The following is a 23604-nucleotide window of genomic DNA, read 5'->3' on the forward strand; positions in this document are numbered from 1 at the left end:
CGATTTCTTGCACAGTATCCATTTTAAGCTCGTGATATGAACAATTCTCAATCCAATTCAACTCTGGTTCTCAACTATAAGAGCTGGAGAACTGGAATGCTGCTTATAATTATTAAACTCGATGCAACGTAATAGATTGATCTAGGACACCCGGAAACTAATTCGGGTCGGATTTCAAATCGAACTGAAAAAATACTGATTTTATGAAACTCGATTGATTTGGCCAACGTTTGTGCACATACTTACACACACAGGCTCTAATTTATTTTTCATGTTTTATTTTAGAAATGAAAAAAAAAAATTATTTCTCTCCAATAAACAGAAACACAATCAATAGGCAATGCAAATTTAATGAGTGACAGAAAAACTTCAATGAGAAAAGCTTGGCTTGCTTACGATGTTAGCTCTTTTAATGTTCAATTTCAGAGTTGTTACTTCGTTTCTAGCAAGACATTCTAAGCAATCTATCTTCATGCCATGAAATTGAAATGTTGTATCCCTTTTCCAAGAATGTTGTATATAATCCATAATTCTTGTAGAGATAGTAAACACTACCAAAAAATGAACTTCACTACTAGAAACCAGAGAGAGCAATATTCTTCTTTCCTTTTCTATACTTAATTTCATAGTCAAACCCTAACAATTTAGCTAACCGCAAGTTTTGAAATGGAGTGGTTACCTTTTGATCCATAAGATATTTAAGGCTCACGTGGTCTTTGTGAATCTTAAAATGCCCCTATTAGATAATGCTTTCATTTAGTAATTGCATGCAATATGACTATCTTCTTCTCTTTTATAAGTTGATAGTGCTTGTTGTTTTGGTCCCTAAGAATTTTACCAATGTATATTATTTGATGTCTTTCTTGCATAAATACTGCCCTTATTCCTAGTCCTGATACATCAGTTTCCATTATAAATAACTTACTTGAATTTGTAAAACCAGCAAAAAAAGATTTAATCATGATCCTTTTAAGGTCATTGAAAACTTTTGTAGCTACTTCAAACCATTCAAAAGCATCCTTCTTCGATAGATTAGTCAAGGGTTTACATAATAAATCAATAGCCCTTTACAAACCTTTATATAGTATCCATAAGAGATCCAAGAACCTCTTAAAGCATCAAATTATGTTTAACGGTGAGTTTGTTAAGATCCCTATAATCCGTATATAGTCTTCATAAAGTGTCTTTAAAAAAACAAAAAACAAAAAAAAACTAGCACTATAGCATAAGCAAATAGGTTATTACTATGTTGAATTATGATTGATTTTAACATATCGAAAACCATCCTCTCCATTATATCTTTATGTAGGCTAGAATACATATTGGGTCTTAAATTGACAAGTTGAGCCCCTTCTTAAAGGAATGATATGATCATGAGCCTTAGGTGGTGATAAGCCTTTTAAATTCTTTGAATAGCTCTTAGCAAGATGTTAAAAGTGTTTCTAGGATAGGATCTGCTTCTACATTAGTTGATAATATTGTAGTCATGAAATGCAACACCTTGTCAAACTCATCAAGGATTTTCAAGCTGCATAAACTAACCCCTGCCAGTTGGTTAGGATTGTCCAATAAGCTACTAGATTTTTCAAACCTAATAGTCTGAAGCTTAATAGGATTCTCTCCCTTAAGCGATACGTCCTAACCTTGCCACTTAATGCCATCCATGATTCCTTGTAATTTGATATAATATTGCTAAGAATAACTAACCACTAAATGCCCAATACCATATCATAGTTGCTAAGCTCTATAATAAACATATCTGCTAAAAAGTTCACCCTTTATATTTTCCATCTAAAATTATTGCACATGGCTGAGCAAATCATTATCTTATCATTAGTTGCTTCCACCATCAAAGTTTTAATAAGAGTAATGTTACATTGTAATTTGTGATCCTCCTTGGTGTTGATGAAATTATAAGTGTTATCATGATGAAAAGTGTGTGCTTGTCAACCTTCCTAACCACTATAAGGGTATGAAACCTATAATTCCTTCTAAAGAATTAATTCATATATAAGGAGTAATTTTCTATAAAATGAATTCATTCTCCTTGGCTTCTTCTTCACCAGAGTCATCCTTCCCCTCCATAATACATTGTAAATAGAGTTTTCTTTTATTTTTTACAACCTATATCCAGGTATAAAACTTTTCATCACACCAAAAAAACATAACCATTTGGCCCTTCTTTCTTTAAATTCCTTATTCTTCATGGATTTGGTAGGTCTTAAAGCTGGTTTATTAAAATTAGTTTGGGTTGTGTAGGGAGGTGGATTGGTTGGAGTTTGGTTTTGAAAGTTAATAGTTACAGGAGTAAAACTTTTGTACTAGTTCTGTAATGGTGTGAATTTGGTTTGGGTTATAGGTGTAGTTGTTTGAAAGGAATGTTTTAGAAGGCTTTGGTGAGATCATCTATAAAAGAAAGTATTCTCTTACAATTTTGATAAGTTGTAGGCTTGTTTTAATGCTTTTGGTTTAAACATCTTCACTAGGTTTTAATCTTCATTTGTAATCCTTCCATAAAAAACATCAAGGCTTGTTTATCATTAATTTCTACCATATTGCACGAGATATCAAAATTCTGAATATAAGCCTCCAAATTTCCTACTTGTTTAAGATCTTTAAATCTTACAATGGGTCCTTCTAATCCCCAAACCAACTACACAAAGCATCCATATAATCACTTTAACTCTCCTCTGACTCCCTAAACTTTTCATGATATTTAAGTGTCAATAAAAGGTTATACCATCCAAGTAATATGACATTAGCTTAAACTTTTCATTGTCATCAACCTCTTCTATTTCATAGTATGGATTATATTTGTAAAGTCACTTATGAACATCACTTCCATCAAAATAAGGAAAATCATGCTTAGGTTTATGTATCGTCTGAGGTTGGTGTCACCTTTCGCAAGTAAAACATGTTTTTAAAGTAGAATCTCCATTAAATAAGGTATATTGATCTTTGGCAAAGCTGGATTCTCTTGAGGGAACTTGTAGCTTTTTGTAGGATGAAACTTTATTAATAGGAGAGGCCACTAATAAGATTCTTCAACTCTTTAGACTTAGCCTTATAACTGGATTTTGTTTTTTTCAACTATTAACCATAAATCTCAAATTTTTTCATAACCTGCTTATATTTTTGGGTTTGTTCTTTGTTTGCAGCATTAATAGATTTTTTATGCTTCTTAAGATCTTAGAATCGAGTATAAGGTGTCATATCTTGAGTTCAAAAGTAAGTGGCACTAATAGCACTTGGAGCAAGTTCAATATCAATAGTTCTAACCAAGATCGTATCCAAGAGTATTCTTAGAAGAGAGAGTTAGCATAATAGCAAGAAATATAAAGAAAAAAATGGATAAAATAGCAAGTTAGCATAAGAGTGATTCACTTGAATCCTCCTTAGCATTCATTCATTATGATTGTTCATTGCCTTTTTATTTATTCTATTACAATCTTATAGTTGCAACAACAATAATACATTCCTACATTTCAGAATTTCCTAACATTGCTAAGGTAGTCACACATGACAATTCTTACAACTAAAAGGAAAAGATAAAAAATGTTATGTGTGACTAAATATAAGATAAGATAAAATGTTATGTATCACTAAAAGGTTTGTAATGGTTAAATTTTTAAATGTGTTATTGATTCTTTATCTATCTATTCATTCATTTTCACCTCTTGAATCAACTTGCAACACCGTCTCAAAGTTTTTCCCTCTACATTGAAGGGTTTTTCCATGTAAAATCTTAGTGTCCTTTCATTTATTTTTCAAAGCTTGTTTGTTTTATTTGATTAATACTGAATTAGAGCACACTAATAAACTCATTGATATTTCTATTCTTGATGAGTTTATATATATAAAAAGAAAGAGAGAGAGATAAAGAAGGGGGAGAGATATCTAAACTTGGACCTTCTGAGCATAATTATAAGACCTAGCTTGATTCAAGATTTGGGTTATGAGTTAAGCGGGTTGACTTGGCCTAATTCAAGTTGCATCTGCAATTGGTTAACTTTAAAAAAGATGCTACATATTAAAGAAGAAAAATCATTGTATATATAAAGATGTTTTTCCTTCAACTACTAGTATTTTTTTTAGAAGTAGTGTCCCTACAACTAGATAGATTGTCAAATATATACTTTCTATGTAATAAAATAGGTGACACAAACAATAACCATGAAATTCATCATATTGATAAACTAGAAGATATTTTATCAGTGTCATCACTTTGTATTAATCTAAGCTTTACATCACCAAGATTTTTCTCCATCTAAAAAAAAAAACGACAAAAAGGTTATTCCAAAACTGTAATCCATACCTCGATGTGAGGTTGTATCCAAAGTGATATTTAGGACCGACGATTAGGATGTTCAAACTTGCCTATGATCTAGAAGTTAAGTCAACCCCATAAAAATCTAAAGATTAAACCAATTTTGCTTCGTGCAAATTTCAAAGAAAATATAATTAGGAAGCCTTAAATTTTTACCATGGAATCCTAGAGTTTAAGTCCAGCCGTATAGGAATCGTAATTCATTGGCCCCTTGCTCACTTTTCTTCTTCTTCTCATTCAGCTAAATTCATCCATTAGGCCTCTCAATACAATGAAATAAAAAAAAAATTAAAAGTGACTCCTATACACAAAAATAGAAGTGATAAGTATAATCAAAAGCCACCTAAAGGTAAGAGGTGTGTGCATTTCAATGAAGACAAAAACTAATTATTAGTATTTAAGAAAAAAACTTTTCATCACAAAAAAGTAGTTGCTCTATAATCATAGTAATGACTTATTACACGTCCATCGACCTAATTTATAACTCGTGATGCTTGTAAAATATACCACTCTTCTCATCTTAGAACCTATAACTTCAACATCCAGCTAAATTGGAAAAATTATCGATATTTCTTTAGATATAATTGACAAATAATGTGAAGATATACACTACCTTGAATCCATGTTTTGTTAATGTCTATTTATCCAAGTATTCATGCTTCAAATAACCTGACAAGCATAGTATGTTGTATATATGCCATGTAGTCAATCGATTAGGTTGCACATGGTATTAACTTTGTTCATTATAAACATATTTAATTGTTAATAAAGGCTTATTTATTTTAATATTCATCAAAATATTTAATTAATAAGTCTAATATTTGATTACTAATTCTAGAGTAAAAATAAAGTTCTAAGGAACATAAATATTTTGCAAAGATAAATTATAAATTTGTTATAATTATGAGATTCATATTCAATCAAAACATTATTCTTAAATATTCATAGTTAATATTCTATTAAAATTGAATATTAATTAGAGTTAGAAGACAAGTATATATTATTATTTTTCCATTTATGAAAAAAAATAGTTGTTCTCATAAGATGAAATATGAAAGATACTTGGAACTAATATGTAAGTGTTGTTTAATGATATATACACTAAACTGACCTACATGAAATATTTCATATGAAAAAATAACTTGTGTCTATAGAAAGGCTCGTGTAATGGTTGTGTAAGAGATCTTTAAATTTAAGATAACTAGTTATCTTATATAAAAAAATGTTATGTTTTGATCCTACTACATGTTGTCCTAATCAAGGGTAGTAATGGAAAATATATTTGGTATAACATGAACTATATGAATGGTATTTAAATAATCAGAGATGATTCATCATACTAAGTGAATTAGGGAAAAATATTATATTTGTTCTCAAATAATATTGATTGTAAATCCTTACACAAAGTAAAATGAGATTTGAAAAGAGTTTCAAATCTTATTCAAATAACCAATAATTATAAGTTTAAAAAAACATGATTTGACAAAGTAGACATACTTTCATACTATAATGTCTAAATTAGAACATTATTTTGATGAAAGGTAATAATTATATTGAGAAACTGATCAATGAAATGTTAAGTCAAACCACTTTTGACTTTTCTAATATTTGAAGGATCATGATACCAAATTGTTAGACATTGTACATGATTTTCAAATATAAATCAATCAGTTAATTGAATTGATTATAAACTTTTAATTTAATCCTTTTTTTTTTTTAGGATTGTGTATTTATATTTGGAGCTAAATTATTAAGAAACCTAATAAATCACACACGCATAAGAAACCATTTATTAGAAATAAAATGAAATAATTCATCAAGTTTGACTTGATTGTAAATCAGTTTTAAAATTAAAAATTAGAATGTAATTTTATATAAGGGAATTACAATTCTAGACCTAGAAAAAAAAATCAAGTATGGACTCGATTGAATAAGTTTTTTAAAATTATTCTAAAATAATATATGTGATATTATTTCAAGAGTTAGGGTTTCTATAAATAGAATGGTTAATGCCTTTTATTTTATAAGTGGATACACAGTACAATACAGAACACCTAAAAAACATTAAAAAAAAAAGTTAACACTCAAAGGCATAACAATTCATATTTTCTAAAAGGGTTAAGAAATTTCTCTATTAGTGGTTTATATGAATTATTGTTAGAAACCAAACACTTAGATGACTTGCCTTGTTTAATTATTCAAAGTCAAAAAGAATATTTGATCTTTACGTGATCTTTACGTAATCTTCATATAAACCCTAAATAATTATAAATCTATCTAATAGGATCCTTAAAACTCCTAAGAAATATTTAAATGTATTGTTTTTTTGTTACATGTAGGAAACTCAATATAATATAACTAATTGTTTTTAACTAGAACTATAGATAAATCATGTGTCAAGCAAAATTCAATCTAGTTATGAAATCTAAAAAGGATACATGGCCTTTTTCTAGGCAAAACCAAAGTTTTTAATTTTTTTCTGGTTAGCATTCTGTTTTTTTTTAATTGGAATGATACATTTCATTTCTGGAGCATTCCAACGTGTCCGTTTTTAGAAACTATATATGTTTGCATAAATCCAAAGATAAATTAACTATGAAATTATACAAACAACAACGTAGTATCTAAATATATTTCTAAATTTTTAACTTCTTATTTAGTAACTATTATATCGTTGGTCCACGTTATGGATTGGATAATTTTTTAAGCATGTAAAAAAAAACATTTAGTCATAGCTAATGTTTTTGTAGTAGAAAAAATTTAACTATGTAGAAGGTTGATCCAATATGATATAATTAATTTGACGAATCCAAAAATAACCTAAACAACTGGTAAAAGCATAGTTGACTATAAAAATAATTCATGACAATATCTTTTTTTTTAATATTAAGATGACAATATATTGAATCGATCCAAGTCCACCTTTCAAATTCACAATTAGAGTTATGAGACTATAATAACCTCGAATAAAACAAATCAAAATAAATTATGAAAGTCAATTCTCAATAAACACAAATGATAAAACAACCTAAATCTACTCAAGTTAACTCGCAAAATCCAAAACCCTGGTCATGAGACTAAGATAATTCTATTTAAAACAAATCGAAACAAATGATAAAGTCTAATTCATAATCAATCAAATGTTGAGGATGTTGAATGATAAAAACTAGAAAAAAAAAATCAATTAAAAAAAAAAAAAAAAAAACAAAACTTGAGGTAGCTTAGATTAACATGTTAAACTCACAACATGAATCATGAGACTAAGATAATCATAAAAAAACAAATAACAATAAATTATAAAGTTCAATCTCCAACAAAACAAGCATTGAAAGGTTAAATTAAAAGGAAAATTATAGATTAAAAAAAAACCATTGTTCATAAAATGAAATGAAACCAGAAATGTTTAGCTAAAATTTAACTGAGAAATCTAGAACAGATTAAGATCTTGAACAAGATAAAATTTGTTTCCGAGTTATTTTGTTTTTGAACTAGTATAAGATATATCGACGAAAACAAAATTGATAATCTTGGACAAAAACAAAATTGAAGTCATGATTTAAGCAAACAAGGAAACCAAATCTTTTTTCTTTTTCTTTTTCTTTTTCTTTTCTTTTTCTTTTTTTTTTTTTAGGTGGGGGGGGACTTTTCGCCGATTTTCATGCAGCCTCTCGTAAAATAACCTGATTGATTGAGCTTGGTGAGAGTAGAAAACTCATTATTATCAGCATATGGAATTAAGAAATCCAAACACTCACTTTCTGGTCAAAATAATTATAACCACAAGAATGTTGTTCATGTAATTATTATCTGCTGCAAGAAAAAGGATGGGGAGGAATCAAGTTTTGGCCCTACCTCTCATTTCTTTCTCTGGGGCCTGAGGAATCAAGTTTTGGCCCTACCTCTCATTTCTTCTCTGCCTTGACAACATGCCTTTTTTTACGCATGTCAGTGATTTATCAAATAGGATCATAATGTTTTTTGCACTTCCCCTTTTTTTTAATTGAAGTATGCATGAAATAACCTGCAAACTACATGAACTAATAACCCTGCAAGGGGAACTACAGACCCGTAATGAGCTTTCCAACACCATTGTTAATAAAGTTCTACGCTACATTAATGCCCTGTTTGGCACTGCGGTCCAAACAGTTTTTTTGTAAAAATTCAAATTTTTTTTTTTTTTTTTTTACTAAAATTTGAGTTCGGTTTGTACTTTCTGGATCGTTTTGATGTGCTGATATAAAAATGATTTTTAAAAAATAAAAAAACATTATTGGCATGTTTTTCGACACGAAAAGCTATTTGAAAAGCAATCGCTACCACACTCTCAAACACCCTCTAAATAACCAAAAAAAAAAACACTACTAGGCCCTCCAATAAAACTCAAACACTAAACAGAATCGCTCAGTATAAAAGGCAGGGCAGCAATACTCTTCAAAAAGACAAATTTCTTACGGGAATTCCCAAGAGTTGAATTTTAGACAAAACATTAAACATCATGCAAGTACTAATGTGTTACTTAACTTGGGCATTGCCAGTTTAAGCTGCTAAATCAGTAAGTGAATTGAAAGAGATTTCGCAAATAAGAACATGAATAAAGCACAATGACATTTTGGCCCAAACATCAGCATAATTTTGCCCTGAATAACTTTTAAGACATCTGCAGCATTTGTGTCACCTTCCTGCACATGAACCCTAAGAGGAACATCAAAAAGTTTCGATAAAAAAAAAAAAAAAAACAGAAATCGAAAAGGGAAACAAGATTGTAAATAAAGCTCCTACCCAAGTCCTACATGATTTTATGACCAAAATATAAAATTCAAGCTTACTAGATAGAAATTCGCAAGAGAGATTGTTCTTTTCTCGAAAAATAATTTTAAGGATAGCACTAATGCTTTCCAGCCTGCAACCAGTGCTTTTTGCCTTGTTCTGCTTATCTTCTTCAAGGAGAAAGCAGCTTCCTAAATTATATCAATGGTCTCTTGGTGGCAGTGTCGTTTGCAATATTAAGATCAGCAAAAAGTTAGTAAATTTAAGACCCTGGTTTAGTGAATCCCAATTCCTTGGATTCAAAGGGCACTTCTGCGATCAGCTTCTCAAGCTTCAAAAGAAGTGCTGCAACAATTGAAATTTATCTTCGAAGAAGTATGGCCATATCAATTACAAGCACAGCAACAAAATTGTAAGAAGAATAGCTGCAAGTATCTCTGGACATGCAATTCTATACAGCATGTAGCGAGGATATTATAGGCATGGGGCAAGTTGAGTTGAGGAAAAAGCAAGTAAGTACATCAAAGAATAGTAAATGCATACTGATAGAACTAAGCAATCAAAAATCAGAATACCTCTGAGAATAGCAAAATATCTGCATTCTACGATTCGTCATTTGATTCTTCCCTTCTTGTCACAGATAGGTCAATACAAGATTTTGCTTAAAAAATGCAAGCTGTGAGAAGCCCAGAAGGCAAATCAAAAGAGGCTGCATCTGCACATAAGTTTTCTGGCAGCGTCTTTGTAATATAAGAGTTTAAACTCATATAACATCAAACAAATGACTGGCAGTAAAAAAAAACTTGTCTTCTTACCAGGTTATGACCTTCATCAAATATCAGACTATCAGATGACTATCAGTATATTAATAAAAAAAAAAAGATTGTCCTCTTACCAGGTTATGACCTTCATCAAATATCAGTCTATTGTTGTCCCATTCAATGGTAAGAGATTTTTTATTTCCACGATAAATAAGATAGTTATAAGGTGCAAATAAAAGATCAACAACCTTGTGGAGCTCCCTTGATATGTAAGGGCATCTACAAAGTATTAACACACAGAATAATCACAAAAACATCAATGGCAACCTTCTTCCAATATCAACCAAATCCTCCATGTCGACAGGCTTGTCTACAAGGTGGGGATTGGGCTACACTTAATCTAGAATGTAAGCACATACACAACAGAAGTCAGATTTTGTTGAGATTATAACTAATGGGAAAATAAATTATGAGCTCAGTTGTTCAACCACCTTAAGGTATGTGATCTGAAAATGCAGTCTAAGAGTGATGATGCCATCTCAAGTTTTCAATAAAATATTTACTAAGCTAAATGCAAACAAAGTCATCATCACCAAAATTGCATCCATTATTTTTTTATGGAATAAAAAAACTACTCGTTCATTATCATCTATGAATTCGCAAAAAAGTTGCAGCATTTAAAGGATGAGAATAGCCCCTGAATGAATGCAAGAAGTGTAGGGATAAGAGTATGGCAGCAAGGGTAGAAATGTTAAAGAACTTAATGTTGGATCGATGCCCAAGTCCCAGGAATAATCAGATTGACTTTAACTTATTCGGTGAGAAAATTCAAGGAAAGGCCAGCTATCACTATCACGAGAAGGAGAGGAAAAGAAAAGCTAAATCAAGGATAAAGGAGAGCATATGATAACAGACAAGTCTCTCCATTGCAAATCACGTGAAGAGGATGGTCATTTACATTTAGCTTTGTCAGTCAAAACCAGATTAATTTAAGTATGATGAACTGTTGTGTCACGGTGTAGAATGTGTGACACTTATTCACCGTGCACCACCAAAAACTTTTATCTCAGATTAAGTTTGGGATAGAACAGCGTAAGTTATTGAGAGCCTAAAGTCTTGATTGTGCAACGTTGATCAAGATGGAAAGCCATGCCTTTTCAAGCATTTTGCAGATAGATTGCCAAAGTAAATAATCGAAGATGGATTCAAGCATAATCATAGAAATGCGCAATGTATAGTTTACCTTCAACACGAGAATAATGGGAGCATTGATATTTTTCCCGTTTTCTGCAAATAAGATGGCAAGTATTATTCTGTACTTTTCCACGCAGTAAGCTGACTTCCTCATGAACGCATAACTGCTCCCGAGATCCGAATATCACCATTTTAGGCCTTCATATTCTTTAAAGTTTAGCTAGTTGAAACCCGATAGCCAGACCAATTCATTGAGCTTGTCATAATATAAAGACTCCTACCCCGACATCTGTTGAAAAAGAAGCCAAATGCCCTTACTATTATTCGAAAAGAATATGCAAATACTCGCTGTAAAGACATTGGCTTTCATCAAATTAGACTAGTACAGTTGACAGTGATAGACAAAAGCAGCACGTCAAGAAACCAAATTCAATTCCATCCACTATTAATTATTTTGACTGCAAAAGAAATCGAAAAATGAAACTCCAACCTGTAGCTGCTCCTCTTGAATCACTTGCCGAAGCTGGCTATGCTTGCGTGAAGCATACACTATAATAGGAAGATTACTATCTTCGGGTGCTGATGATCGCACAAAATCCAATTTACTACCCGCAATCCGACCAATCCTTTGATCTTACCGGTCGAAAATCTACCTAAACTCTTCCTCCAAGCCAAGGAGGGACAGAGAAGGCATGGAGTTTTCCCTGTTGCCGCTGGACTCTCCAGAAGTGCATTGCATCTCTGAAGTTTTTTTAACAAACAGCATACATTTGATAAATTAATTAAAATGCGTAAATCAAACGCATTTTTTTTCAATAATCGGACACAGAGGAAAAAAATTTTGATTTCTTTTTATGGCAGTGTTACCAGAAGCTAAAAATGGTGATGGCTGAAAGGTTCAAGGTAGCAAATGAAACGCAGCGTTTATGTATTTGAAGTACTTACGTTTTTGAAGAGACTGTATGATTTTTTTCCATGTAAACGAGCTGGCAATCGTCGGCCTCGAACGGGAAACCAACGTCGATTCTCCTTATCTTGTAGGTCGACATTTTCCTTTTCCCAGCTCTGTTTGGTTTCGGAGAAAGCTGTTGATGGTCTTGGATGCTCTGCCTGGAAATGGTAAGCCAGGGATTTTCCCGCCATTCCGCTTGTCTTTAACAACTGTCGTTTCGTTATTTTATTTTTACTGGATTATTAGGTCCTTCACTAGTTAAATTATTGATCATTGTTGTAAAATTATATTGTGCTTGTAAATACAAGTAATTAATGCTATTTTATTAATTGAATTTTTTTATTTATTAAAAAAAAGATAAGTAAAAAGAAAAGAGAAAATATACCTATAATTTATCTATACTAATTATATTTTTTTGTTTCTTTAAAGTTTATCTATGAAATAACTAATAGAATATTAAAATATATCTATGATTTATCTATACTAATTATATATTTTTTTATGTCTTTAAAGTTTACTTGTAAAATAACTAATAAAATATTATTAGTTACTATGTAAATATTATAAAATTACTTGTAATTATTGGTTCCTTTTTAATATTATTGGCCATTGTTAAAAGTTGTTGCTTGCTTGAGCTTTAATATTGTATTATGTGTGTACAGTACTTTAAAAAGAAAAACACTAGTACTTGTATGGTTATTCTTTGTTTGGAATCATATTATTTATGAAATTTAATTTAATTTCATATATGATTTGAATTTCGATTGATAAGATATACAATTCTCTGTGAATAAAATATTAAATGGAATGAATTCAATTATACTATTTGAAAAACCTATAGAATTGAATTAAATTAATAATTATGATTATTTTACCTTTGATTCAGAAATTTTTTTTATTAAAAAAAATATTCTTTTTGGTTAATATGAAAATAGAATTCATAAATTATTTTATTATAAATTATGCATGGTGGATAAAGACATAACATTAATGTGCATTAGGAATAAACATAGCAAGATTTCATCCATTTTTCTTTGACACAAAAACATTTCATAAGCCCATTTTCTTTAACACGCATAAGTAAATCTTGCTTTCTTTTAACCCAAAGAAATGCCCTAGTTTTTTTTTTTTCTTCTTTTCTCTTTCAATGCCCTCAGTAATGATATTTTCATTAATGCTTATGTAAAGAGATGAAATTAACAACACCTCTATCCAAGAAAAAAAACAAGGATCAAGGGCTACAAATAACCCTTAAACTACCAAGTAAAGGGTTAAAATGACATAATTTCAACACAAGAACAACCTAAATTTCAAAACTTAAAGATCTTTAAGTATATTTACCACTCTTTTTCTTTATAAGTTTATTGATTCCAACACTAAAAGGAGACACTTTAACCGAAATTACCAAAAATCCTTGTTTCCATTTATTTGATTTTTATATTTCATCAATTGATGATTTTGTGGGGAACTGATCAAAAAACCATTAGTTTTTCTTTCTATAACTTGTTATTAACGTATCAGATCACTCAATGACAGATAATCAAGACACTTCCAAGCTTGGACAAGTAACCAATCAACCTACTGATGCGAGTACTTCTGCCCAATTAGACTTTCAGTAGCTTATTAATCAAGTACGACTCCTAACTCAAGCGGTATTAGCTACGGGCAGAATCAAGTCATGTCACTCCTACAAGTCTCAACTCTTCCAATAACATTAACACCTTCAATAACACCTGGGCATCAAAACCACCATAAAAATATGCTCCTAATGACTGCAGACAGTAACATCACTCTGAAAACTCTAGGAAAAATGACATTTGAGAAAGTGACTTGCATCAACATCTATCAAGTCTTATTCCACGACATTACCACTCCTCACACCAAGATTAAAAAATTCAACTTCCACCTTTAACACCAAGTTTTTGAGAGAAATGTTAGAGAGAGATTTCAAGTGAGTAGAAATGAAATGAATGAGTCTTTATATAAGGGGAGTTGTCCTCTACCCTCCATCGGATCTGCGACACATGTCACCATTATAACAAACCCACAAAAAAGCAATTAATACCTTCATGAAGCATTATGCTAGGTATTTATTCAACCAAAGTAAGGAATAATTTAGTTATGAATGTTGTCTAACATGTACAAGCTCTAGGAAAACACTTTGAGATGCCCCACTTTTCTTATATGAAGAAATGTTGAAAGTAGAATAATATTTTTATCAAGTCTTCCCGATAAAAATACAGCATGATTTGAAGGGTTACTGATGGATTAAGATTTTATCCCTTTTTTCTTTAACACTAAACCCATAAAAGCCATGGGTTTTTTTTTTTTTTGCTCATTTCCAAACCACCTTTAGGGGCTCAAATGCCTAGATGCCAGGCACACCTAACGACTCCTTGTGGGATCGGGTGCACAACTCGAGCCTAGCCCCAAGGGGTAGATCTTGGTCTTCTTTTTAAACCCGAAGACATGTTTTGGGTCCTTTTTTTCTTTCTTTTCTCTTTCTTGCTTGTGTAAAATATATCATCCCCGTTAATAAGCATTAATGCTTGTGTAAAAGACATTTATTTATCATTAATTCTTGTGTAAGAGATATCCCTCTTTATTAATGTTTGTGTAAGGGATATTTATCCTCATTAAATATTTATCCCTCATAAATGTTATCATGGTAAAATTACTTTTTAGCCCCTCTGCACAAGAAAAAGACAAGGATTCAAGAGTTATAAATACCCTTGAACTATTAGGGTAAAGAGTTTCAAGTTTTTTACATTAAAAAGATATAATTACAACACAAGAACAACTGAAATTTCATAACTTAAGCTCCTTAAGCATATTTATCATTTTTTTTCTCTGCAAGTTTATTAATTTTACAATCAGAATGATCTTTAAACATTCTTAAAATATGATTTTTTGCAAGTACTCAGATCCATTCATCAAGAGAGTTTTCCTTAACATTAGAGAATGAAGTTATTTAAAGAGACACTTAACCAATCCTTATTCCAACCACCAAAAAAACCTTATTCCATAAATATATATGATTTTTATACTTCATCACATAGATATTATGATAAATATTACCAAAAAAAACGACATGTCCATTATGGTAGCAAACTAAAATAAAAAAATAAGATATTGGTCATTCAAATTTATAAACTTTGAGATGTGACATAAATGAAATTCTACTATGTTTTCTTATTACTAGCATAAGTATGTGGAATAGCTATTGGGCAGTGTGGATTTTGTAGGGGATGATACACATGTATTGTTTATCGTGCTATAAAGATAGATATAGGTGCAAATGACTACATGCTAAGTATAACCAAGATTTTCTCGTAACTACTCTTTTGTACTACAAGTTGTTTAGGCTAGTCCACATCTTTTAACTAAATATACTTTCTTGCAAATATATCATACCATTGGAGCAAAGAAACTAAAAAAACTAGTAATGAATTCATCAAATTCTCTATTAAGTAATTGGATAAACAACCTTACATAACTCTGCTCCAGACCTGCCTAAGCATGATCAACAATATTAATTGTTACTAATATTAATGTTGATTATAGAGGAATTATAAGCAACAACCGGAGCTATATTTTCCTAAGAAATAAACATGGAATTTTCATGGGAAAGTGTAGTATATAATGAATAAAGAACTTGAACATTTGGGGTATTTAAGAGAAAAAAAAAGGCATAATTTTTAATAGTATTTGTGATTTAGAATTACTTTACAAGCTGTTTGGAACCCTTATAATTAAATTCAATTCAAGTGTTTGGAATTCTTTTGAGGGTATTAATTTGAATTTCATTTGGAATTCAAATAATAATAATAAAAAAAAAGGCGAAGACAAATTAGATGGGAGCCCTCCAATTTGCTACAGTAATTCAAGATAAAAAAATATTATTCCAAGAAAACCCTATTTTTCTCTCTCAAAACCCTACAATTGTTGCTTACTATTGCTTCTTTTTTTTATGTGTAAAGTTGTTATGCTTCAGGGAAAAGATATTACTAAAGACAAAATCAAAACTTATTTGATTGATATTATGTTGATTGCTACTAAGCACTCTACCAACAACTAGAACATGTTGGAAGTTACCAAAAATAACATAATCTAGGATCAAGGCTTTCTAAGCTAGGAAGCGATTGGAAATAAAGATAGTCCGGGCGAGAAAAGATATAAAGGGTAACCATGGGTTGAGCTTTTAATAAGAAATGAAAGGGTATAAACCAGAGGGTGCTTATTTTTTATTATTTGAATTCCCTTTGAAATTTAAATTAATATCCTTAAAATGATTCTAAACACAAGAAATGATACAACTATTGAAATCAAATTCAATTCCAAGTATTTCAAATACCTTGTTAAAAAACATTTTGTTTCATGTAGATTGAGTAACAATCAATTGGTTTTGTACATTCACAAGGTATAAGCAAATTAGTGTATGCTTTATTGAATATTGTTTTTAAAATCAATTGGTAATTTGGATTTTAGATTTCACAATTTTAATTTAAAATATTAGTTTTCATTTAATTGTACATTCACAAGTAGTGTAATGCTTTATTGAATATTGTTTTTAAAATCAATTTAATTTGGATTTTAGATTTCACAATTTTAATTTAAAATATTAGTTTTCATTTAATTGTTTATAATTTTCTTTTACATTTTCTATTTTATTTTAAAATAATTTCAAGCATACATGTTAGATATTTATATTTACCTAGATAAATATAAATAACCAAAATAAAAGCTTTTGGATCAATCATGAGATACTGCATTAAATTGCCTTTTATAGGGCTTGGTGTTTAAACATTAAAGAATATTTGAAGAAATGACATGAGATGCAAAATTAGCAATGTTATTAACAAAAGCTAAAGCTCATTTAAAAAATACTATTCATCCATATCTATTTGCTTTTATTAGAATAGTGTAATGATGACTTTGTCCCTCCACCCAAATAATTTAACACTAACATTCAAGAGCATTGAAGGTTTTTTATATAGTCCGTTAGTCATTGCCAAACAGTAACGACAAATAAGTCTTTTTTTCATTTTAATTGTATAGTGAAATGATAAAAAGCTCCTAAGGAAAAAAAAAAAATCGGTGTCAATGAGTATTTTTATTTATTTTTACAATGATTTTTTCGTTATTATAATGTCAATTGAGAGGTAATTTTATATTTGACCAAATATAAAAAATTAAAAAGCATAGTAAAATGTCAAAATACCCCCAAAAGCAAGAATTTTAAAATTAGTGTTAAAAAGTTTTATCATATTTTTACAATGGTTTTTTATTATTAGAAAGTCATCTTAGTGGCAATTTAATATTTGACCAAATATAAAAAAGAAAAGCAAAAAGGTTGGGGCGTGTGCGACACTCTCTCGACATCCAAAAATTATCATTCCACTATCTCGTTAAAAGCGGCGTGGGCATTTTTTTTTGCTGGCGTGACGTGTGTTAGCATTGGTTGTCTAATTTATTGTCGTTGTGAGCTTTTTTTTTTTTCTTTTCTTTATCCTCCCTGAAAATTATAACTTACTCCTCTTTGTTATTAGTATTTCAATTTTAGTTCTTATTCTTTTAATTTTATATTTTTATTCTTTGCTTTTTTATAGAATTTTTATATTTATCAATTATATCCTTCAATTCCAATTTGTCATATACTATGTTTTCAATTTGGTACTTCTTTTTTATTTTTTAGCTTTTTGTTAAATTAATTTTTTCTTTTCAATTTCACTATTCAATCAAAAATTTAATTTAAATTTAATTTAATTCTTGTTTTATTTTTTTTATTTTTTTATCTATTATTTTGTTAATTTAATCATTCATTTAAAAATAAAAATTATTTTGTATCTAGAAAAAGCCATGATATGTGGCACTACTAGTCAAACAAATTCTAGACTAACAGTATATCATTACGAAAACTCCACGTACTACTAGTAGATGTTTCTAGAACCACGAAAAAACTAAGAGCCACACTCTAGACATCTCTCCACTTCTGTTCAGACGGACCCATCTCAAGTCCTCGTCCCCACCAATCGAACTATATTATAATTTCTTATTATAAATTTACAATGTATAATAACTTCTAAATACCTTTTTATTTTTATTAATAACTTCAAAAAATACCTTGCAAAATTGATTTTTATTATAAGAAAAACATATATTTAAAGATCGTTTGGTAACATAATTACACATGTATATAACTTGTATTTATTTTTAAATGAAAAATAAAAATTACATTATTGGTGTAATTATGTTTCCAAATGGATATATTGTACAATATTTTAAATTTCATATATATATATATATATTACATTTAATTTTAAATTTTAAAAAATATAATTTTTTTTTTTTTGTAGAAGAACTTAAAAATAAATGACAAAAATAATAAAAAATTAGTAAATTAAAAAAAAAAAAAAAGGAAATTTCCACTGAATATAAAACAAACCCAAGCCTAGCCTTTGAAAACAAAAAGGAGAAAAAGAAGCAGCCCTCCTCTCCATTCCATTCCCTCGTGGGTTTTTCATTTAACCTCTCCTTTCTCTTCTCTTGTATAACGAAAAGATATTTCTAGAACCACCCAAACACTTCTTCTCCCCCCCTCTCTCTCTCACCTTCCATCTGCTTTTTAAAGGTACGACGCCTTCTCCATAACCCTATATTTATTTCCTTCTAAACACGCCTTGAACAGCGTTTCGTTAATTAGCTATCAAATCTCTGATTTTGTGTTTTCTCTCTGTTCAACCTTCTTTATAGATCTGTGAGTTTCTCTTTCTAGGTTTTGCTCAAAAGATTTATGATTTTTTCATTGATCGTAGTGTTTTGTTTTTGATCGAGCCTCTCTCTGTTAGATTCAGTTGATTATTTTTTCAATTGTATTCTATTGTTTTAGGTAGGCTTGTTTGTGGTATAATTCATGAATTAGTAATTGAATTTATTTATTTTTAAAGATTTATTTATTCAAAATGGGTTTAAGGGTTTTGCAGGTAGTGCCTCATGCTAATGGTAGGAAGTTGTAGTTTTCTTTCTACTTGTTGAGGCTGTGTGCTTGCCTTTTATGTTTTCTATCTAATGTAAAATAAAGAAAAGTAGGAATCTTTTTTATAATGTGCGTGTTCTGGTTCTAGTCTTGGGTTCATTGGGACTTTATAATGTTGTGTTTTACTCTGATTCTATGATTGTTGGCATTACTGGTACTGATTCGTGCATTGCTCGATGATCTTCTGTGATGATTATGTTATTTTTTCGTATTTTTTAGTGGCATTGTTTTTGATTTATTGTTGTTTTCTGCAGGTTGCCACGTAACTTATAGGGATAACTGATTTATAAATCGGTAATTGTTTTTGGCAATCATGAGTGTGGTGGGTTTTGATTTTGGTAATGAGAACTGCCTTGTTGCTGTTGCGAGGCAAAGAGGGATTGATGTTGTGCTTAATGATGAATCCAAGCGTGAGACTCCTGCTATTGTATGTTTCGGTGACAAACAGCGGTTCATTGGGACTGCAGGGGCTGCCTCCACTATGATGAACCCCAAAAACTCAATTTCCCAGATTAAGCGGTTAATTGGGCGCCCATTTTCTGATCCTGAATTGCAAAGGGATCTGAAGTCATTTCCTTATACAGTTACTGAAGGTCCCGATGGATTTCCTTTAATTCACGCACAGTACTTGGGTGAGATGAGGACATTCACACCTACCCAAGTCTTGGGAATGGTGTTTTCTGATTTGAAAATCATTGCTCAGAAAAATCTGAATGCAGCAGTGGTGGATTGCTGCATTGGTATTCCAGTATATTTCACTGACCTTCAAAGGAGGGCCGTCTTGGATGCAGCCACAATTGCTGAATTGCATCCTCTCCGTTTGATGCATGAGACCACAGCTACAGCACTGGCTTATGGTATTTATAAGACTGACTTGCCTGAGAACGACCAATTGAATGTTGCTTTTGTTGATGTTGGACATGCCAGCCTACAAGTATGCATTGCTGGATTCAAGAAAGGTCAACTTAAGATTTTAGCTCATTCTTATGATCGGTCCTTGGGTGGCAGAGATTTTGATGAGGCTCTGTTCCACCACTTCGCCACCAAGTTTAAGGCAGAGTATCACATCGATGTTCTCCAGAATGCGAGAGCATGCCTTAGGCTTAGGGCTGCTTGTGAGAAGCTGAAGAAGGTCCTTAGTGCCAACCCCGTGGCACCTCTTAATATTGAATGCTTAATGGATGAGAAGGATGTCAGAGGCTTCATTAAGAGGGAAGAGTTTGAACAAATTAGTACTCCGATATTGGAGCGTGTGAAGAGGCCTTTGGAGAAGGCACTTCAAGATGCTGGACTTGCAGTTGAGAATGTTCATATGGTTGAAGTGGTTGGCTCTGCTTCTCGCATACCTGCCGTAATGAAGATTTTGACTGAGTTCTTTGGAAAGGAACCTAGGCGTACAATGAATGCTAGTGAATGTGTTTCCAGGGGATGTGCACTGCAGTGTGCTATTCTCAGTCCCACTTTTAAAGTGCGAGATTTCCAGGTATAATTCTCTTAACCTGTTTTCTATTAGTCTCATATTTATGATATGATATTTTGGTGTTAAACTTCCCTAACTTGATCATAGCATGTGATATTATTCACCTAGTCTGCAACTTTGGCATCTTATATGTCTTGTTTATTAAATGCTGGGATTGAAACTTTTTTAATCCTTGCATTGTTAAGATTTCACAAAGGCAAAAAGAAACTGGCAAGGTTTTACATCCTGTTTGCTATACATTTTCTCCAATGAAAAAGATGAAAGGGCAAGATCTGTTTTTTCTTTTCATTGTTCATATGCTTTCTTGTATGGTTCTGTTTGCCAAACTTGACCTCTATAATGCTTTACATGTTTAGAAGATAAAACCCAGCATAAAATCGATAAAATCTAAAAGAAGAGAGAAAAATCTGAAGTAGTTAAGGTCATCAGCAGGGTTATATTGCAAACTTTAATAGCTGTGTCCTGTTATAAATCTCTTGTACGTTATTAATGTAGTTAGTCCCACTGTTGTGCACATGTGAATGTGTGTGCTTGTGCTGAGATGTGGGTCTTTTGGGAACTTTCATGTTTATATCCCTAGTTTTCTTTGGTCGTCTTATGCAGTTTTGTATCACTGTGTGTAGCTGTAGATGCGTTGTACAAGTTATTGTAGACACTTCTGAGTCATTATGGATGGCAAATGTTTATGGGCATGGCAACATTATCTGTCACTTCATGTTCTTCTGTTTGCCTATGTTCTGGTTCTCAGTAATCAGAATTCTCTGAGGTGCATTGCTTGCTTGAATTGTTGATTGTTCCCTTTTCAGGTCCATGAATGCTTCCCATTTTCAATTGCTGTATCATGGAAAGGTGCAGCACTAGATTCTCAGAATGGAGCAGCAGATCATCAACAGGGCACAATTGTCTTCCCCAAGGGAAATCCCATCCCTAGTGTCAAGGCTTTGACATTCTATAGGTCAGGGACGTTCTCCATTGATGTACAATATGCTGATGTCAGTGAATTGCAGGCACCAGCTAAGATCAGTACATATACGGTATGAAATCAGCATGCAGTATTCAAGTCACAATTTTTTAATTATGTGATCTTAAAGGGCATTAATATTTTTTAATTTATGTGATCTTAAGGGCATTAATTTTAGTGTTACACTTTGTCATATGAACTTGACTTGCAGATTGGTCCTTTCCAATGTACAAAAAGTGAACGTGCAAAAGTGAAGGTGAAAGTCCGTTTGAGTCTACATGGGATAGTGTCTGTTGAAGCAGCAACAGTAAGTCTTGCGGAGTGGTTGTGATTCTAATTGAGCTTATTTATAGTGATATATGTACCAAACCTCAATTGTTTTTTGCTTATGTCAGCTTTTGGAGGAAGAAGAGGTTGAAGTTCCTGTTGTGAAAGAGCCAGCAAAGGAACCTACCAAGATGGATACTGATGAATCTCTCAGTGATGCCACCACTACAGGCCCTAATGAAGCAGATGACAACATGCAAGATGAAAAAGCAGCTGCTGATGCATCTGGGGCTGAAAATGGGGTTCCTGAGTCCGACAAGCCAACACAAATGGAAACTGATACCAAGGTCAGTTAGCCCCTACAATTTAGGAATCTTCATACATTAGATTTCAGTTGTGCAGTCATAATCTCGGAGAACAACTTTTCCTTTTGATACAAGTATTCATAGATAGAGGTTTCTATAATAACCTTTTCCTTGCTTCAGGTTGAGGCTCCCAAAAAGAAAGTTAAGAAAACAAATATCCCTGTGTCAGAGGTGGTTTATGGTGGAATACCAGCAGCAGAAGTGCAAAAGTTACTAGAAAAAGAATACGAAATGGCATTGCAAGACCGGGTTATGGAGGAAACAAAAGATAAGAAAAATGCTGTTGAAGCTTATGTCTACGATATGAGGAACAAGGTAGAGTTTAATCTTTTACTCTATTGCATGACTTTTTAGCACCCTTCCAAAAGTGAGATGTTAACTATGCTTTTGTAATTTCAGTTAAGCGACAAATACCATGATTTTGTTCCTGATCTGGAGAGGGAGGGATTCACAGCTAAACTGCAGGAGACAGAGGATTGGTTGTATGAAGATGGTGAAGATGAAACCAAAGGTGTTTACATTGCCAAGCTTGAGGAGCTCAAGAAAGTAAGGGCTCCTTTTCAAAGTGTGTTTGTCGACATATTCTCCTTACCCTGTGAGAAAGGGGGTGTTTGATTATTGCTCATGTGCATGTTTAATGATGTTAATGGTTGCAGCAAGGTGATCCTATTGAAGAGCGGTACAAGGAGTACACAGATAGGGGACCTGTGATTGATCAACTTGTTTATTGTATTAATAGTTACAGAGAGGCAGCAGTGTCTGGTGATCTTAAATTCGATCACATTGACATGGCAGAAAAGCAGAAGGTAAAGGCTCATTAGATCTTTGTATATGTTTGTTTTTTGTGGTGAAAGTGTCAACTAAAGCTGCTATCTTGATTGATATGTGATAGGTGTTGAATGAGTGTGTTGAAGCTGAAGCCTGGTTAAGAGAGAAAAAGCAACACCAGGACTCACTTCCCAAGCATGCTACTCCAGTTCTTCTGTCAGCTGATGTGAGAAAGAAGGCCGAGGCACTTGATAGGTATTGTTGTTTTATCTTCACCTCAAGTGCTTTCTCATCGGGGAACTTATCTGATGCTATTTGGCAAAGATCTAGCAGCTTTTCCTCGCCTTGATAGGGTGAGAATTTGGTCAGCATTAAGAATAGAATGTTTGTTTCTGCAGGTTTTGCCGGCCTATAATGACAAAACCAAAACCAAAACCAGCCAAACCAACCACTCCTGAGACACCAGCAACCCCACCATCTCAGGGTAGCGAACAACAACAGCAGGGAGGAGATGCAAATGCGGACCCCAATGCTAACGTTGGTGACCATGAGACTGCAGGAGCTGCCTGTGGTGAGGTGCCACCTGATTCTGGAGAACCAATGGAGACAGACAAGTCAGAGACTGCCTCTGGTGCTGCATAATTCCATGCAGCTCCCTGTCGTTTTAAATTAAGAAATTTGGTTCCTCTGTATGAACTATAAGGAGCCTGAGACGAATTTGATGGC

The 23604-nt window shown here is 31.9% G+C and overlaps 1 protein-coding gene across 1 annotated transcript; it reads left to right on the forward strand.

Moving 5' to 3' along the window:
• The first annotated feature begins 18469 nt into the window (after window positions 1-18469).
• Window positions 18470-23604, forward strand: LOC118037926 (heat shock 70 kDa protein 15). Its single transcript, XM_035044089.2, has 10 exons — window positions 18470-18632; window positions 19292-20520; window positions 21324-21551; window positions 21690-21785; window positions 21874-22092; window positions 22231-22425; window positions 22510-22656; window positions 22767-22916; window positions 23003-23133; window positions 23277-23604. The coding sequence occupies exons 2-10, from the start codon at window positions 19351-19353 to the stop codon at window positions 23518-23520; spliced, it is 2580 nt and encodes an 859-aa protein (XP_034899980.1). The 5' UTR covers window positions 18470-18632; window positions 19292-19350; the 3' UTR covers window positions 23521-23604.

The sequence above is a fragment of the Populus alba genome, chromosome 3, assembly GCF_005239225.2.
Source record: "Populus alba chromosome 3, ASM523922v2, whole genome shotgun sequence".
In the NCBI taxonomy this organism is placed as follows: domain Eukaryota; kingdom Viridiplantae; phylum Streptophyta; class Magnoliopsida; order Malpighiales; family Salicaceae; genus Populus; species Populus alba.

Excerpts from the sequence above, each read along its gene's own strand:
- LOC118037926 (XM_035044089.2), top strand. The coding sequence starts at position 19,351 with ATGAGTGTGGTGGGTTTTGATTTTGGTAATGAGAACTGCCTTGTTGCT. Across the intron at positions 21,552-21,689 it reads CTAAGATCAGTACATATACG|ATTGGTCCTTTCCAATGTAC; the intron begins GTATGAAATCAG and ends CTTGACTTGCAG. Across the intron at positions 22,917-23,002 it reads ACATGGCAGAAAAGCAGAAG|GTGTTGAATGAGTGTGTTGA; the intron begins GTAAAGGCTCAT and ends GATATGTGATAG.